The sequence below is a fragment of the Mytilus trossulus genome, chromosome 14, assembly GCF_036588685.1.
Source record: "Mytilus trossulus isolate FHL-02 chromosome 14, PNRI_Mtr1.1.1.hap1, whole genome shotgun sequence".
Classification (NCBI taxonomy): domain Eukaryota; kingdom Metazoa; phylum Mollusca; class Bivalvia; order Mytilida; family Mytilidae; genus Mytilus; species Mytilus trossulus.
This window is the reverse complement of record NC_086386.1, coordinates 36,336,633-36,356,813: the sequence shown is the minus strand read 5'-3', so window position 1 is coordinate 36,356,813 and position 20,181 is coordinate 36,336,633. Positions and strand designations below refer to the sequence as shown.

The 20,181-nt window shown below is 32.0% G+C and overlaps 1 protein-coding gene across 4 annotated transcripts in view; it reads left to right on the top strand.

The window, feature by feature from the left end:
- Nucleotides 1-18,258, top strand: part of LOC134696069 (myosin heavy chain, striated muscle-like) — a 41,242-nt gene extending 22,984 nt beyond the window's left edge. For 2 of the 4 annotated variants that reach the window (XM_063557650.1, XM_063557651.1), the window contains 18 exons: nt 797-1,038; nt 2,275-2,568; nt 2,855-2,917; nt 4,202-4,267; nt 4,652-4,726; nt 5,754-5,990; nt 6,755-6,985; nt 7,445-7,657; nt 8,035-8,283; nt 9,279-9,473; nt 10,406-10,618; nt 11,169-11,357; nt 12,292-12,408; nt 13,379-13,558; nt 15,156-15,357; nt 16,314-16,409; nt 16,987-17,088; nt 17,746-18,258. In XM_063557650.1, the coding sequence (XP_063413720.1) occupies nt 797-1,038; nt 2,275-2,568; nt 2,855-2,917; nt 4,202-4,267; nt 4,652-4,726; nt 5,754-5,990; nt 6,755-6,985; nt 7,445-7,657; nt 8,035-8,283; nt 9,279-9,473; nt 10,406-10,618; nt 11,169-11,357; nt 12,292-12,408; nt 13,379-13,558; nt 15,156-15,357; nt 16,314-16,409; nt 16,987-17,088; nt 17,746-18,024 (3,243 nt within the window). In that variant the 3' untranslated portion in view covers nt 18,025-18,258. The remainder of the gene's footprint in view (nt 1-796; nt 1,039-2,274; nt 2,569-2,854; nt 2,918-4,201; nt 4,268-4,651; nt 4,727-5,753; nt 5,991-6,754; nt 6,986-7,444; nt 7,658-8,034; nt 8,284-9,278; nt 9,474-10,405; nt 10,619-11,168; nt 11,358-12,291; nt 12,409-13,378; nt 13,559-15,155; nt 15,358-16,313; nt 16,410-16,986; nt 17,089-17,745) is intronic. The other 2 variants (XM_063557652.1, XM_063557653.1) reach the window with 2 other exon arrangements.
- Nucleotides 18,259-20,181: the final 1,923 nt, after the last annotated feature.

Genomic DNA, 20,181 nt, shown 5'->3' with positions numbered 1-20,181 from the left:
GATAGTTGTGCTATTGTCAATAGTACCATATATCTCATCTGTTTTATATAAATTAAAGTTAAAGCAACAACGACCAATAAACATGAAGCAGCTAGAGACTTGATTTGGTGCAGGTTGAAAATGTGATTGGAATGTAATGTAAGTAAACAAGTTTTACGTGCATAAAAACTTCCCATCAGCCTATCCATTTCAAAGTTGATACCGGACAATTATGCTCCTAATAACTCGTTACTGGTAACTACAATCCCGTCCTATTGTATGGAAGTGACTCATCGAATTAGACTTCGTTCTAACATCAGCAACACGACGGTTGCCACATGTGAAGCATGTACGCGTTTTGCTAACTCTTCGGAAACACCTGCGATCACCATTAGTTTTTGATGGAGTTCATGTGCTTGACTATTTAGTGTTCTATGTCAATTTATTTTCGATTAAAAAAGTTTGAATATTCCTCTGGTAACTTTCGTCCTTCGTTTTGAACCTAATCACGCACAAAAAAGAACACAAATGCCTGCACTGTTTGGCTACCAATATTTACGAAAAAGAGAAACATGCCTTTTATTATATAACGAATAAGATACTTAGAGTAGCACAATAATTCATCATTAATTGAAAAAAAAATAGTGAAAAAGACATGAACGAAATTGTAAGTCTGTAGATATACTGGTGTATTTGCCTATATAATTGATAAGCATCTGTAACTCCGAATCGATCTAGGTGGCACCATCTTATATGGAATGAGTTATTATCAGGTATTGTTTCAAAGATCAGAAATAACTAACTCAATACATTTCAGGTTGTTGATCATACTTGTACTATGAAAGCTATAAAACGTGACACTCAGAATCCTCAACGATTGGACAAAAAGATAGAAGACAAATCTGGAAACAGGGCCAGGACGGTAACTCTTCAACATGCTCAGGATAGACAAAAAGCTAAAGGTCACGGACTACCTGTAGCACCTGCCATAAAACGCCCAGTGATACAGTCTGACCAAGCCACATATAAAAACAGTCATAAAACACCAGATATTGAAGTGTGAGTTATTAAAAACACTTGTAGAGTATAGTTAGTCCAATGTTATTAAATCTAGGATACCTGTGTAAATATCAAAGTCGAAATGTTCATAATAATCCTATATCAATTATAGATGAATAACTGATAGAATTATTGATTAATATGTAAGATCTCTGCAGGACTTCAATCTGTGAAGTTTTTTAATGTGTTGCTTTATTTATTTGAATGACTTGTGATACTACAAATACGGTATAATGTAAAATATGTATTATGAGTTATTTACTAAGTTAACCATAAAAGTTCGCTTTTAGAAATCAACCAACTACATGTATTTGAAATATGATCATTTCCATGACTTTGTCAGCAACCAGTTCTTTCGTGGAAATGACATCTGCTGAAAAGCCACTATGCTTTACTTGAAACAAAACCAAATGATCGAAAAAATGACAAAGCAAAGCTTCATCTGGCAGCCTACTCGTGTCAGTGGACTAAATGTAGCCCCGAGTAAAAGTGGACTACTTAGGATAAGATTTGGAGGTGATAGATATATTTAAAGTGCTTGGAAAATGAATGAAATGCTTACATGACTAGTGAAATATTATAAAAATGCCATAAAACTCGGACCAAACTATAATTGAATTTAGAAATTAGATGATTTTGAATGACCTCCAAGTCTTTAGAGATGGAAGACCTAAACCCATGTGAACCCGGGACCACCTTCAATAAGTCAACGATTAACATAATAATAAACATGGAAACAAAATACTCTTAAAAATTAGACATCAACGGGATATTCAAACTCATTAGTCGAATTAAAACTGACAATGTCATTCATTAAAATGGAAAACACACACGCACAAACTGAGTTTATAATTTTTAGAAGTTTGCCTTGGTGAGTATATTCAAAACGGATTTTTAAAATTTTGCACATCGGTAATTTATAACGATTGCTGTCTTTTATTTTCCATATGAAGACACATGTTTTAAAATTTTAAACATCTTTGCAAGAAAGATGTTAGAAAGTTGTTATTGTTGTGTGGATGCAAAGGAATGTGTCATGTGCTAGCGCTTGTGGTGTTAATGATTTTACAAAGCAGTTAACAAAGTCATGCGATTTGGCAATAAAGTTAAAATACTGAGTTGAAGATATTAAGATTAATAATTTTGAAGTTCAGCGACTCCATCTTACACTAATTGGCACAGTTGCTCACTTTGAATGTACGTGTTGTTTCAAAACTATCATTTCATGATTTACAGCAATGGTCGAGGGAATAGTGGAAGTGCTTCCTCAGAAGAATTGCTGGGACTTAATAAAACAATTACTAGACTATTTGATCAATTAGACATTGATAAAACCAAACATGGACAAAATATACCTCAAAGTGACACATCAAAACAAACTGCAAAGACTACAAAACCTCAGACAAAAACAAGTCATAAACTTCCCAAAGGTGAAGAATTAAAAGATGTTAGAACCCTAGTGGCCAAATTGAAAATTTTCGAGGACGAGTTTCATAAAAGGAAATTAACGCAAGAAGAATACTTACAAAGGTTGGTATGCGATAGATTTATTTTATTTGCATTATTTAACAGAAAAAGGACAGATATTAGATTCGTAAGGTGTGTATTGAAATACCATCAGGACGCAAATGAAAACTTCAAGTGAACAGCGTGTACATGAATTATATACTAGTAATGCAATGGGGAGTAAAATGTATAAATAAATGTTTAATTGGCTTTTATTTGTCATGAATATATAATTCATACACGTAGCCAAAGATGTATTCTCTATCTGATTTTAAAAAGCGTTAACAGATGATTTTGAATTTGTTTTTAGTTTACAAGTAGAAGTGGAGAGATTACAATCAGCTTTAGGTAAAAAGGAACAGGAACTTGACAGGTTAGTAGTGCAAAATTAAATAAACGTAAGTTGATCACTGCATTACGAATGTATATGTCTTTGGCTTGTGTTATTGTTGGGGTGCTGTTAAGCCGACATATAGTGTCTTTTTGTTGTATGGATATATAAATACCCTGCCACGTCCGGTGTGTTTATGTTAGATGTTTTCTGCTTTGTATCGATCTGAATACAGATGGTTAAGCACTTTTCAACTGATTTTTAAAGTGTGTTTTTATGTTGTATGGTTACGACAATATCTCAGGTCAGGGGAGATTTTTGCGCCAGCAAATAAGTTTAAACCCCTTCACACTATATATGTGTAATTGAGTGGTTGCATGATATTGCTGTCTCTTCTATTCTTTTTTTTTTTAATCGTTTATAGTTTTTCTCCTGTGTTGTGCCTTAACTACTGTCCAATACTGGGGGTTGTATGTGCGTATAAATCTTGATGATCATGAGTTTTATTATATTTTTAGCTGATTTCTTTTATAATAGTGTGTTATTTCCCAGGCTAGACAAGAGCATGTGATTCAGTGTTTGTTGTTATGCCCCACCTACGATAGTAGAGGGGCATTATGTTTTCTGGTCTGTGCGTCCGTTCGTCCGTCAGTCCCGCTTCATGTTAAAGTTTTTGGTCAAGGTGGTTTTTGATGAAGTTGAAGTCCAATCAACTTCAAACTTAGTACATATGTTCCCTGTGATATGATCTTTCTAATGTTAATGCCAAATTAGAGTTTTATCCCAATGTCATGGTCCACTGAACATAGAAAATGATAGTGCGAGTGGGGCATCCGTGTACTGAGGACACGTTCTTGTTTGTTGTTGTTTACCACAAGCGTTCGTTCATCGTTTGGGACTTTATTTAGGCCGTTTGTAATCTCGATTGAATTGTTTTAAATTTGGGGCTTGCATATCTGGTTTCACATATTAGGTTTTGCTCATTGTTGAAAGTCGTACGGGTTCATATAGTTATTCCTTCCATGTAATTTGTCTCTGGTGAAAAGTTGTCTCTTTATATTATCAATCTTACCACATTTTCTTATTTTTATATATAATTTATGAACATTATCTCCTTATGTTTAGATTCGAATTGACTATTTTAAGAATCAACAACATTCTTGTAAAAATTTCAAAAGCCCTTTTTTTTATAAATCAATTCTATTGGAAGCTTCTATTATCATAGGCATATGAGAAATCATATCACATTTTAAAGAAATGTTTGTAAACCTTGTTTTTGTCACTAATAAACAAAGCACTGATAAATAAGCTTTATATATTCTGCAGATTACGAAGCACTCATTCTATTGCTCAAAGAGCAAAAGGAAAAACAGTAGAAAAAATGGCAGAAATGTAAGTTAAAGCTGTGTGTGGTTTTTCAATTTATATTTCATATAACAAAATTTGTTTAATCAGATACTGTTTATGTTAACATTAATAATTCATATCATAAAATATTAAAATGTATGCAAAAAGTTTTCTATAGATTTTATACAAGACGTGATTGTGACATTAAAGTATTTTTGTTATGGTATTCACGTTTATCAATCGGAGACATTCGTAGCGGTTGTTTTTTTTTTGTTTTTTTTTTTGTTTTTTTTTTGTTTTTTGTTTTTTTGTTTTATGCAATTCTGCTTTGAGGATTAAAAAAATCTTGCGTTTTCTTCGATCTTTTTAAAAATCTGTGAAAACATCACATACGAAATTAAATTGAATGTCCCTTTATTTTACTTTCAGTCATGAACATGAGAAGCGAGATATGGTAGTAAAACTTCAGACATTGGAACTAAATATTAAGAAGAACATGGAAGTGTAAGTCAAGTTTTTTTCGTTCAAGGGGTACAATCAAAATCACGTGATGGATATACACACACCGGAAGTAACAGTCGAGCAGACCGCTTGAAAGGTAAGTAGTCGTATTTACTTGTTTATATCAATAAAATTTGATATATAAGGTAGTGCACCGAATGTCGGATACTATCTAGTTTTGAAATACAAAATTATCCTTGCTGGAAAGCGTGCAGTTAATGTTAACACTTCGACACAGTTATCCGTCGAAAATTTGGAACTGTGTCGAAGTGTTTGCAATAACTGCACGCTTTCTAGCCGTTGAAAAACAATTGTGTATTTTAAAACTACATACTATTCGACATTCGGTGTGCCAACTTATTAATCAAAATTTAATTGATATAAACAAGAAAATGCAACTACTTACCTTTCAAGCGGCGAGTTCGGCTGTAACTTCCGGTGTGTGTATATCTATCACATGATTTTGATTGTACCCCTTGTCGTTGCTTTCATTTAAAATTTTCTTATTGTTCGAAATTTCTATTGGTTTGGGGTTATTTATTTCGTTTTCTCTATAAAACGTTTTCTTACATTAGAATTTATATACTAATTTTAAATTCCTTAAATGTGTTAAACATGAATGTGTTCTTATGAAGGTGGTACCCAACACTTTCACTAAAATTAATTTGGCTCGTTTAATTTTCACAAAATTTTGTCAAAGTAAGTACGTTGACAAAAATATAAAATTTAAAATATTTTGAACCAACCGTTTTGTCAGAAAAGTTACACTGGTTATATAGCAATTTGACAAACACCAATTTTGATCATTGAGAAGCTTAATATTCCTTTCACAACACAACCTAATTTAAAAAAACGTTAAGCTGACTTTACAAAGTTATCTCCTTGTAGTGTCAGATACCACCTTAATTCTTGGTTTGCTGCAAGATTTTGATAAATCTCTTACAAATAGAATTTTGAATTTGTAATTTATGCTAATATGATAGTCTTTGTAGTAGATAATATAACATCTTAGTGCATGTTTCCTATTTAGTCACCACAAAGAGACGGAGGACACAAGACATCGTCAAGTACTGGACAATTTATCGTCGGAAATACTTCGTGTGTGTACCACTGTCAACAAACGCAATAAAATACACCGGACACGGTCAGAAGCGTCCAATATGAATAAAATCAGAGACAAGGATACTTATGATGATTTACTCCCAAGGATTGTTAATTTAGGAGAGGAAATTCAAATGCTACAGAAAACAAAGTCTGAATTGTCTAGGTTAGCGCTACATGTCGTAAATATTGTAAACTCATCATTTATATATCAGGCTTATTTTTGTATTGGCTAGACGTGCGTTTTGTCTTCAAAAAACTCATCATCAGTGACGCTCTGATCAAACAAAACGACAAAGAGCACGATGTTAAAAAGCATTGAGCACCCACAATTCGGAAAGTATTGCCAGGGAAAGCTAATGTTATCTATATCGGGAAACTATCTTTCTGTTCCCGTTGACAACCCGAGAAACAATCTACGAAACCAAGGTTCAAGCTTCTTCATACACAAATGACATTTATTGACACTCCTCTGACTTTCCTATGTTTGATTGTAGCTTTTCTAATATTGTTAATTTATGAAAAGTACTTCGAACACACGATAGTTATATAGATATATAATCATATATTATTGGTATAACGTCTTGTGCAACTTAAAATTTAAAACTATCGTCCAGAAACCGACAGTTGTGACCAACGGTGTTTCGACATTATTAGTATTATGCATGTATTTATAGGAGCAAATATCCCAGTACAGTATTTGTTTAGCTAGAAGCTAGTTAAAGACTGTTAACAGCTAGAAAATATTAACTCTCAAATTAATGAAGACAAGTCTACTTTCCGTTTAAATGATTTCTTAATAAGCTCTTAGTTCATAACACGATTTAGATTAACAATAGTACTTTTTAAAATAGAATAAAAGAATGATTCTTCAAAGTAGATATATATCAACCAAAATTTGTCACAATATATTTATGTTGTTTTACACAGAGATAATAATGATTTACAAGTCTGGAAGGCTAGTTTTGCTGACATATCTTCGGAAGTTGATTCGCTATGGAAAGACGTTTATTCGAACAGAAACTTTCCAGATGTTAGACATGTATCAAAGACAACAGATTCCGACAGTCCAAGATCTAAATCTGCTCCAATCAAAGCAAAAATAGCAACGGCCAAAGCATTACTAGTTAGTAATTCTAAAAGACTTGAAGAAGCGGAAAGGTAAAGAAATATAAGAATTATTTTGAAATCATAGCAGCCAGATATTTTTGGGGTAGGAACTAGAGTACCATCGGCCTCTGTCAGATATTCCTTGTCACTTACGTTTGGTGTAGAACCCACTTTGCCAGAGAGGGTTTCAAACTTGTAATCTCAGTACCGATAGGCTAGTGATTTCTGCGATGGAAACATGTCAAGAAAAGAAAAAAATGTTGATTCAAAGCATATTTAAAAGTGTTTAATGCCTAAATGTATTGCAATCCGTATATTTTATCCTGATGTTATGATAGGCGTCATGATTAAGACACTCAGTCAAGTAACATATTTAAATGTACATCGAACAAGCCATAATCTCGCCAAAAACGGATTCTGAAACTAATATGATTGGTTTTTTATTCAAATTATACTTAAATAGAAATAACCTTTTTGATTTATTTCGATGGATTTCTTTTTATTATTCAGAAAATTAAGTGAAGGTGTTGGTTCTTCAAACGGTAGCGATGTTTTGAAAAAGGTTGCAGAGGAGTTAAACAAACTACAAACCGATTACAGACCATCTAACAGCAGACTGAGTTTGAGGAGCATTAGCACAAACAAATCAGAAGAACTACCAGAAACTACAGAAATAACTCATTCTGTGAAAAATATCAGAAAATTGATGCAAGATTTTGAAAGGTATGCATTCACAATATGATAAATGAATCCTATTATTAAATAGATATTGAAAATGTTTCAATAAGCTTTAAAGAACTAATGAATTTAGATTTTTAAAATATTCAGATTTCACAATAACTTTCCAGCAAGATGCAGATATGATTTTTCACATTTCCTTCAAACAGATTATGCAATACCATATGTGAGTATTAGTACTTGACCGAATTGTCATAATTGATATAAGAAAAAATCAAAGTATAGGTATCGTTGCAATGCGATCCCATTGACGTAAATCCATTGTTTACTAGACTAGTAAGTGCAATATCCTACGAAATGTGATCCAATTTTTCAAGGCTCAATTTACATAAATTTTAAACATAAGTGACGTTTCTTTCCAGTCGTATAACCGAATATGAAAAGACAATCAAGGAGCATGATAATGACATGGAAGTTCTGCGTCACAGGATTGTTAAACTTGGTGCAGGTGTACTAAACGACGACAATATTCACGAAACAGACAGTGCAGTAAATGGAAAAATTAAAAACGTCCACGTGCTCTCTGAAAAATTGAATACTATGATAAAAAAGTTAGAAATATTTGATGAACGTTTGAAACAACTTCAAGAACAGAACAAAATATATAAAAGGTAAGTACCGTGCAATCAACAATTTCTTTTAGTTGAGAAAAGATGAACTTTTATCTAGAATGACAGTAGAAAATTCATTAAAATAAAAAAATCGAAAAATTTCCCGAATTTTTCATTGACAATCGTTCAATTTTTTTTTGTCGCGTTTTTGCATTTCCGGATCGTTGCAGAAATCTACTTCCGTTTCCGGTCTTGTTTACATGAGACTTTGAATAAAATGTACATATTTATCAGTCTAAGGAAGGAACTAATACTAATTCATTTAAAAATGTTAGTTATTTAAAAAAACGTTACCTGATGACAGCGTTTCTTTGTTTACATTGAATATGACGTCATAACTTAAATAACGGCACAACTAAAATCCCTAACAACAGAACCAAAATCGGAAACGTTACAGTATTTCCGTTTCTCTTTTTGACATTTTTAATTTAAAACAAAACATCAATCATAGACTTCGTCCCCATTCACAGGTAATTTCTGCCTCAAATTAACCTTACAGTTGATGCGTTTCCTTTTGTTTATACATTCGTTTTGATATAATCGCTAAATACAAGACGTTATATTGAGTGGTTTCATGCTTTTAAATTAACTATTCACGGAAGAAGTCAAAATGATCCAAAATACAATACGTTTCTCTAGAATTGTTTGAATCCCTGTTTCGTTTTTAGGAATAGTTCTCTTTTTTTTATGCAACTGTCATGAAAGTCTGAGAAGTAAAGCTAACTTTAAAATCAGGTGTTTTCCTCAATGTTTTACACAAAGAAATGCCCATGCAATGCAGCTATATGGCAATTGTTTTTCATTCGTTTGATGTGTTTTGAGCGTTTGATTCATACCCGGGGATAAATGTATTTTCAAATTGCGTATATTGTTCGTAAATGTAAGAGGGGTCCTGTAACTTCAATATTTGCAAATATGCTTTGAGTACTATAATCATTATTACATTATATGTTGTTACGTTTAAATTTACTTTACATTTGAACATTTGATCTCAGGCAGCTGGAAGGAAAAGACTCGAATAGCCACAGACTTGCCGTTATCGAGACAGACCTACACGAACTTTGTAATATATTGAGAGTTCCAGACATAGAGAAACAAACAGACTCATCGGGTGATAAACTGAAAGCTCAAATAAGACTTTGTAAGAATGTATCTAGAAAACTCACTGACGAGAAAGAGAATATTGAAAGGTACATTCGAGTTAAACACTTTAATTTATGGTTTAAACGAGACCATTTCTTTTTTCTTGAATTGAATTAGGAATTTTTAATGCAACTATCTCTATGTTTGCCGAATTGGAATGAATCGTTTTAATCACAATGAACTTTGTTAATAACTCATCATTCATACAATTTTACTAGGCTTAAAATTTTTCGCTATAATTGTTAATTTCTATGTCATTTTGGTCTTGTGGAGAGTTGTCTAATTGTCACACCTTCTTTTTTTTATAGTAAAATTTCTTACGGCAGACAAAGGACTCATTAATCTGAATCTGCATACTCATAAAGGTCTTAAAAAAATAAAAAGTCATTATTTGTAGGTTTCAAACTTGATGTATTTGTAGTTGCTGTATTACATTTGCAACTAACAACCTACGACGTTTGTCAAATATGTATCTTTCAAATCAGGACCATTAGGATACCGGACTGTTACGTTAGTTATCAAGATTGGACGATATACTGTCTTAGCGTTTTGTAATGTATTACGGCAGTTATCAAGACTGAAGTACAACGTCCTTGCTATTTTGTAATATTCTAAAACAATCTCAAACTTTAAAGTAAAGTTGCATCTATTTACACCTCTTCGAAAAATAATTTCTGCTGCGACATTGGTATTCATTCAGTTCGATTGAATCTAATAATAAGAAGACGGCTATGTTCTAACGAATACATTATATACGCGATTTGGAAAAATAACATCACTAGTGATATGTACAAATAATTATTTCCATTAAAGCTGACACTTACATGTAACCACCTTTAATAATTTACTGTTAAAGTATTTATACTAAGTTCTTGCTAATTGTATAAAGCTGTTAACTATACAATAGATCTATAATTGATATAAAATCTAACGACTACATTAAGAGAATTATAATGGTAAATTATCTCCATCATTTCAGAAAACTTGCCAAAGCAATTATGGATGTATCTGATGTGACTAAACATGTTTCTACCTTATATCACCATATAAGGAAAATACGTCACGTGACAGGGGAAGGATGGAAAAGTGATCCTAATATCATACAAACAGCAATAGAAGAAGCACAACAAAAATTGAATGACGTTACTCAAAATATAGATCAAATGTCAATGGAGAAGGATGATTATAAAAGGTACAATGGATGTTTGTAATGAATTTATAGATAATGTTAATTCTTTTGGGGAATACATTCGTTCATATGAATAAAGTAAAATGTGAGATACATCTTTTTTTAAATAATAGCTTTATTGCACTGTTTTTTGCTATAACGACAAATTACTTGGCCTCCAGCATTTGGCTGAGTATACCTATGAATTAGTCACAAATCTTTGCGACAGAAAATATATACGAAGTAGATATTAAGTTTTATGATTATGAGGCCAAAAACAACTAAATTGTGGTTGCACAGATCTAATGAAAGCAATAAAAGTATACCGCTGTTCGTGATCGAGTCATAAATCGATTTAACTGAAACAATCTGGATCACAACCAAAATGGTTGGAAATGGTAACACACCAACTCTAACATCTAGATGAAGGACATGAGCTGTTCAACACTTTGATGAAAATATTCTAAGCACAGAAATCTTCCATCGGGCTTACAATTTCCCTTAGATATAATTTAACGTTGATTATCTCTATGATCTCTTACTGGAACGGTGAAATAGTTTTATAATCTTTTAGAAAGTACAAGACTTCAGCTGATGATCTCACCAGAGTGGCACATACAATACATCTGCTTCGACTTGAAATAGAAGGCAGAAAAATTGAAGAAGAAAATTCAAAAAGTGTAGATTACAATTATACAGCAGATATTGAAGCCGTTAAACAAAATTTATGGAAAGCAGTTGGTGAGAAAAGGGCATACATAGAGTAAGTAAATGTTCTATACATAAACGTTAAGAACTTTAAACAGCATGTTGAATAATTTGTGTTCTATTTGTGACCTCACAACTTTAATAACCTACATTTAACATTTTTTGTAATAATTGTACTTAAACCAAGGTTACAACTCATACAGGCTAATAACATATTAACAGAATTACAGATATCCGGGGTAAATATTAAAAGGGGAAGTCTATAATACCTGGCGTAATCAAACGGCTAAAAAACTACTGTCAAGTTTTATATTGTGAAATTCTAGCAAATTTAGACAGTTAAAGTGTTTTTGTTTAGGCGGTTTTGTTTTCGACGCTCTTAATATATTATATTCTCGACTTCTAAAATACTTCAGACCATACAAACTAAGTCTTAGTATTAGGAACATTTGTGATGAACACTGATATCATAATTTGTTTTATTTTTTATTTTTTTAACATAAACTAAGATGCATTTCCGTTCGACAAAATCGACCATCGATTTTTTGACCCGGTTTTGCTTTGATACAGCTTTGTTTAAATTGATTTTGTTTTGAACAAAAACTAAAATGCATTTCCGTTCGACAAAATCGACCATCGATTGTTTAACAATTTTTGTCTTATACAGCTTTGTTTACAAAACCACTGCTGAAGCATTTTTTACAGTCTATGATACAGCTTAATCATTGTAACCCAAATGAGGACATTAGTGGAATAAGGTACACAAGAATCAAAAGATTCGACCAAGCAATTGGTGATTCCCCCTTTTCGGGTTCACTTTAATCAAATATATAACGACCTTTAGGCTTATACATTTTGTACCACGATAACCATCTATTACTTATTCAAATTTGATGACATTATTATGAGGGTTCTAATTTCGTAAAAAAGGGGATGACAATTGTTTGAATATGTGCTATATTTATACTAAAAACTTACTTTCTTTTTAGTACTATAGATGAAAAATCAAGTCAAATATCAGATTTAAAGGAACAAATAACGAAACTGCAAATCCAAGTTACTGTTCGTGAAAATGAAATCAAAGAGAAAACCCACGAACTTCAAAGGTATGAGACTTCAAGGAAAAATCAGATCTAAAAAATGAAATCAATATTTCAGTTGTGATTGTTTTGCTTTTAAATGATATTGCTACAAGTAGCGTGATCAGTTAAGGAATAAAGTTATTACATAATCGAAGTATTACAGAATTTAAATTTAAAAAAAAAGAGAGTTTGAAAAAACAATTTCTAAAATGATCCTTGGTAGGACAGGTTCATACACACATATATCAATGTTCCCCTTTATCTCGATGGGTGAACTGTCCAAAAGCAACAACAAGAATATACAATAAACACCGTTACAGGGATAGGAACTTCACAATTCAATGATGATGATAAAATTCGTATTAAATGAAGATTATGCAAATATACGTTAATACTAATGGAATGTTTAAAATCCATGGCTCCAAGAAAACTTTAAGACATACTTGCATAATAATAGTGACCAACAGAAATTTAATTTGTCAAAATTTTGGTCCTCAATGCTCTTTAACTTCGGACTTTATTTGGCCTTTAAAACATGTTATGATTCGAGCGTCACTGATGAGTCTTTTGTAGACGAAACGCGTCTTTTGCGTAAATATAAATTTGTAACCCTGGTATCTATAATAAGTTGGTACCTTTGATAACTATTTACACCACTGGGTCGATGCCACTGCTGGTGGAAGTCTCGTCCCCGAGGATATCACCAGCCCAGTAGTCAACACTTCGGTGTTGACATGAATATCAATAATGAGTTCATTTCAATAAATTTCCTGTTACAAAACTTTGAATTTTCGAAAAAACTAAGGATTTTCTTATCCCAGACATAGATTACCTTAGCCGTATTTGGCACAACTTTTTGGAATTTTGAATCCTCAATGCTCTTCAACTTTGTACTTGTTTGGCTTTATGAATATTTTGATATGAGCGTCACTGATGAGTCACTTTGGCATAACAGAAATGATGTAACATAGGAATTGTCTCTCTTTAATTGTAGATTTAAAGATACAGGTGGAGAAATATCAAAAGAAAACAAGCAGTTGCAGGATAATATAGAGAGCACATCAAGAGAAAAGAGACAATTAGAAAAAGAAACGGAAAATTTAAAATCAACCATAGAAAAGACTTCGAAGGAACTAAAGGAAACACAGGATGAAAAATCAAATCTTTTGAGAAGGTAGCATTTTAAAAAAAATACCTCAAAAGTTCAACTTTAATAAAAAAAAGTAATGAGTGCTTCGCAGAATAATAACTATGCAAATTTTCTAATTAGTTTGACTCTTCAGGGTGAGGGAAAGCGGATACAGACGTCCAGCAGGATTTTAAACAAACCAATTCATATTTTTGTGTACTAAAGCATTATCACTCATTCATATATTTATAGGAAAGTCGTCAACCGTTACAATATTTTCCAGGTATTAGAACTATGATGTCAATCTTATTTTAATTATCAACATGAATCACTACAGAAGATACTGAAATATATGACCCATCGACAGATATATATTTCAAATCATTATTTTTGTGAAATTGCATCTTAGTGATATATTCGACATCGCAAAACATTACTCATACCAGCGGTTTGTCTGCATATAGCTTTGTAAAGAAGAGACGGTCACTGGCTCAAGCTCAGACCACATTATGCAGTTATCGACCAAAGTTCAAACGTGATTCTTTAGAACTCGCCGTTCGAGTCTCGAATAACCATCATTAAAACTTCATCGTATAAATTTTCTCCTTTATAACAGGAAAGCATGAATTTTATTACATAATTGCTTTGTCTACCCCAGGACTCGCACCCAGAACCTCTGTGTTATAAAACAACACTTCAATCGACCGAGCTTAATAGTGATACCCCAGCTCAACCGCTTATGACTGGCTAAGCATCTTCCAAATGTATAGTGATAAGGTGGTAACTTATCGGATGAAACTAATATGTTTGCATCGTGACGCAATCAAACATCTAAATGTTTTATAATTCATGGCAGTCGGTCACACAATATTTCCTATTTTTATAGTCATTGGAAGTAATTATCAATAATTTATATGGCATGGCTCGAGAATTATTCTTCTCTTTAGGTAATACTATTTTTACTGCAGTATTTCCTTCTTACATTATAGTAACCATTGTTCAATCAACGTATAAATTATATCATTGCATGACTGAAAAATATGCAACAAAAAAAAAAGAATTTCGTGTACTACGAAATAACATTAGTATTATCTACCAAAAACTATTTTACCATAAATGCATAGTGCACAATGACTTCCTCAATCCTTAAAGAATTGCAACGTCGATGATTGTATCTTTTAAATGAAATTATAGGCAAATCAATGACCGACATTAATGTAAATCAAAACGTAAAATTAAATTTATTTTTGAAAAGATATCTTTGACATGTGATGGGAAATGCGAGGTAGACTAGTTATCGTAACGAACATTGTACTTATGTAGATGTGTTAAACGATTGACAGCTTTGGACCTAGCCGACACATTTGTCTTTAACAAAGAGTCTTGCTACACAATGTGGTGAAATAGAACCTACATTAGTAGTACAAACTTGTTGGTATACTATCTTTTTAATTAATATAGTCTTCCCTTCAAGTGTTATTCCATTTTTACTCCCTGCGAGTCCGAATTTGTCTCACATGTACAATGCTTGTTAAAAAACTTATTGTGTCCTAAAATACTTCTGTATGGAATTATGTTCTTTTTAATAACTCCTTTTTGAATTTTAATATTTCATAATGGAAAGTACGTTTCATATTTTTAGACTAAGTAAAGCAATGGGTAATAATCTTAGTGATGGTAATCCCACAGTAGCAAATCTAAGTGATCCATTCAGACCAGAGAAAATGGCCGAGAAGTTTTCACAATTATATGACGATGAGTGGACAAGTGCATTTGAAGTATTGACTAGTATGTTCTCTATGGACGAGAAGATGGCAGCAGATTGTCTTTTAAACGTTGCAAAGGTAAGTATAAACAGCAACGAAAAACAAACAAGGTTATAAAAAAGAAGATGTGGTATGATTGCCAGTGTTACAACTCTCTCTCTACAAGAGACCAGAAATTAACAACTATAGGTCACCGTAAGGTTAGACAACATGTCAATATAAAAATACGCAATGACCCCATTTACATCAAAATTAAAATGAAAAGTATAAATCTGATATAATTTCAAGTAGATAAAACATGCGCCTCGTCCACATTCAACAGTATAATAAATTAACACTCAAAGTACATCATATATATCGCTTGAAGTATGTGAAGCTAAGTCTGAGATTATTAGATGACATCTTATATTTTATACTAAAATGTCAAGTGATTGTGGTGAAGAAAGTGCTTTGTTGTAATAAATCAAAGACAAAACACAAGAAGTGTCTGATACAGTAAACAATGTTGACCTCAATCGATTATAAAACCTACTATCTAAAACCGTACTTTAAGTTTTTTTTACATCATTAATACAATGAAATTAATGATAATAAATTTCAAATATTTTCCTGAAAAAAACATATTTTGTTGATGTTTTTTTTTTATTATGAAACTGTAATTTTTATTGGTTGATTTATAATAGCATTTATTATATATCTTTTTATTATGATTATTTCACTTCAATTCAATGTGGTAATCTTGTTTAGTCAAATTTAACGTATCATCGACTTTGGGGGGGTGTATCAAAAAGAGGCGTGCATTATCTGTCACATGATCTACTTACCCGTTCTGTTCATCTGAAACCATCATCATTATTCGCCGGATAATCATGTTGCTAGGTGTTAGTGTTCTATGAACTGTTTTGAAGACTGAATGTTCATTAATTTAATTTTTTTGGCAATGGTGTTGGACGTTGGGTTTCTGAATGTCCCTTTGGTATCTTCAGACTCTTTTACTGATGTCTAAATCTATATGTTTACATTTTGTCTCCCAGGAAAGCTACCATTTTTGTCTTCGTCTAGCTGAGGGTCAGTTAAAGGATGTTACTCGTATTTTACTTATGATACATAGGGATGGTGTCAATGAAATGGTAAGTGTAAAATTCTTAAAGCAAACCATGATAATTGCATTACTAGATATATATATATGACCGATACTTGTTGTACATGCATAAGTTTTCTGAATGATGGGACTGTAGAGCAACACATAACTACCACTAGATGTATAGGTGTAGGAAATATACTATTTTGTGATACTAGGAGTACAAAATTGTACGCCTGACACGCTTTCATTTACAAAAGACTCCTCAGTAAGCCACCATGGTCTAGGTTATTGAACAGGGGTATTCAGATATGACGTTAAAATTATTATATGCAGTAAACTAAGTTTAAGTCTAACCGTCAACCAATTGCTAAATGGCGACCGTAGAACTTGAGACATAATGATATCAGTTAGGATTAAAATGCTATAAACATGATAAAATGGTTTGCGCAATTCTTCATAGGATTCATTTGGTTGTTTTTAAAAATGAAATTTACAAAAAGTAATATTTGACGAGGTTAAATATAAAACATTGCCATGCATGCCATATCATTTGCAGTTATTGAAATTTCTTATTTAATATTGAGCTCTTACTATCAAAATGTTGATAAATGAATATATTTTAGGCTAATCCAGAGAAGACGCATTCACTTAGTAAAGACGATAATCGCCAAATTAAAGATGTAAGAAAAGTACTCGCCAAATATTCAGCAGCCACTGTTATAGGGGTAAATATTATACAATTACTGTCTTTTGATGAGGTAAATATGTAGTTTTATTGACTTTTGAAAAAATGATATTCACTGAGTCCGACGGCCGAAGTGAATATCAGTTTTTCAAAAGTCAATTAAACCCCATATTTACCGAAACACAAGACAGTAATTGTTTTATTCCATATTCCGAGGAAAGAAAATGTATTTGGTGTCAAACATATACCAAAACAAATTTTACTTGAAACATTTTACCATAACGTAGCATGTAAAAGCGCGTGACGTTTAGCGCGGTGAATAACACTTTCTCAGGTGAACATGTTTTTTTATTCAAAATCCAATTCATACAGAGAAACCTACTAAAACAATACCAATATGGAATAAATTCTGATATAATATAATATAACGAAGCGTTGGCTAAAGCTCTTCTCATTATATCAATCAATATTCCGTGTTGTTCAAGATACAAAATGTGGAAGCATTAACCCTTTTCGATTCTTAAAAGTATTATACGTACATGTAATAAAATCATTTGAAAATTATTTGATAGCAGCCAAGTTCCTGAAATACATTTCGATATGTACATATAAAACAAGAATAATCACACAATGCAATTCAGCGATGGGAAGATGACGTCTAAAATAACTTGAGAAATATATGTATTTTTATTTCCAGTTGTACCAGACTTCAGAAGGTAAATCTTATATCACTGAAGAACAAATAGAACAATGTGAACAATTTGTACATAAATGTGTTGAACTGTGTTGGCTAATGGCAGTCAACGATCCACCGGTACACATGTTTAGTGATATGAAATCAGGAGAATCAATAGATACCACTTATTTCCGACACTTCACGAGTTCTGGAGATTATGTTGAATATGTTGTTTGGCCTGCATTATTAATTAGCAAGAAAGGACCTGTGATATCTAAAGGAGTTGTGCAGGCTATATGAAAGTCTTAAACAATACTCTACATAATATCCTAAAATGTGATTTTATTTTTAATAAGGCGTTGTTGTAAATACAAAAACGTTATTGGTACATTATTTATGGTCACTACCTGCATTATATGTAGTATCACCTTTGACCGTCATATAATATACATGCAGCACTGGTGCTAATATACTGTCGTTTCACAAATTGTTTGTCAACATGTTATATTTAAGAATAAAATGTTACGTATACTGTTTCCGAGTTAAAACCTATACAGATAATCATTTAAAAGTTGAAAAGGATTTTTTTGCAAATGTTTAAAATACTACTTCTAAATTTCATTATAGAAGTAATAGAATAAAATGGAAAATGGAAATGAAAGCTCATTCTGTTTGTCGAATGAATTTATACTTGACTCAACTAATCTGTCGAAATGTTTATCTTCCCTAAATATGGGTTGCTTTCCAAACACTTTTGATTTGGATTGCCAAATGTCAGCACCGATGTCAAGTAACAGAGAATTTTCAAAATATTTATCTTTCCTTTAACACCTATAATGTAGGCTGCTATCAAAACAGTTTTTTGGGGGATTACCAAATGTTTATCTCCGATGTCAAATAAGAAATATATGGCAATGATAAACTGTACTGCACCCGTATTGTCGTAACTTACCAAATACAAATTGATATCAGGTAATTCAGAAAAAGGCAAAATCACTGCTGCCATTTCCAAACAATGAATGTGCCAAGATTATTTTTTGTCGCAGTAAATACTCTTAGAAAAATCGTCATCGCTATCGTTAATTACAATTTATACAATTATATTGAAATATCGACAAAGAACAATAACCTTCTTGGTTTTACTATGCTAAATATGAAATTCGAGGAAAGCTTATGTTAAATTCAACCCAAAAAAAATATAAATAATCTGATCTGGGTCTCAGAAAAGTTTGAAAGAGGAAGCTGATACGGTGTTTCCAAAATTCCGATCGTTTGGGTGTTTGTGATTAAAGTATTATAATACGCGGGACTTATTCTATTTGAAATGTTAATCTATCAGAAATGTTCATTTGACTTTATCACATTAGATTGTCAAATCTTACTATTTGTAATATTACTGTCTTAACTTTGCAAATATTTTGGTTATATCCGGTATACCACATTGAGTATATTTCAGAAGATTTGATGGTTTTTAAGCAATTGAAAGGATTTTTCAATTGAAGATCAAGAATATATTTTATTAATTTGGTCGCTAGAACATTTGCAATCATTATAATGTTTTTACATATTAAGATATATAGTTCAACCACTGCATCAAGTGTGTTACTATATACTTCCACATGAGGCAATTAAATTTTGATATTTGAGGCGCAAGACTTGACGAGTTTAAATTTGAATATTCAAAATCTAACTGTTGAAAGTGGAGAATTATCGCAATACACCAGTTATGTGATAGCAGCGATGTCAAGTAACAGAGAACTTCCAAAATGTTTATATTTCCTTTAATACGTATAATGTAGGCTGTTATCAATACACTTTTGTTTTGGATTGCCAAATGTTATATCTCCGAGATCAAGGACAAAGAAGATTTGGCAATATTCCCCACCCTGGACAATTGATATACTGTACTACACCCGTATAACCGTATCTGACCACATCCCCATTGATATCAGGTAATTCAGAAAACGATGCAGAGTCACAATCACTGCTTTCATATCCAAAAAATTTATGTGCCAAGAATATTTTTTGTCGCAGTAAATACTCTTCAAAAAATTATGTTCGGGGGAAAGGTTAACCCCAAAATCGTTTTCGGCTGTATGTTGGCTGAAATGCAATCAACATAGTCATAGTGCCTAGAATTACAAAAAAAATCAAAATCTATTGTTTGACCAAAAAAAAAATATAAAACAACACACGTTAATTTTGAAATATCTAGCTAAGTGGAAACACTAAACCCTTGTCGAAATTAAGTGGTGCTCCCTCATGGTACGTGTGTGTGATTTCCGGTCTTGAAACAAGTTTTGATTTATCTTTGTTTATGATGAAAAATTGTGAAACTATCTGAGTTTTTGAAACAACTGATATTTTATTTTTGGTATACATTTAGCCAGTCGTCTAGGTAAATCGCTATTCTGAAGTTTTGAGTCCCCTATTCTCCCTATAGTATTTCTGTTCCTT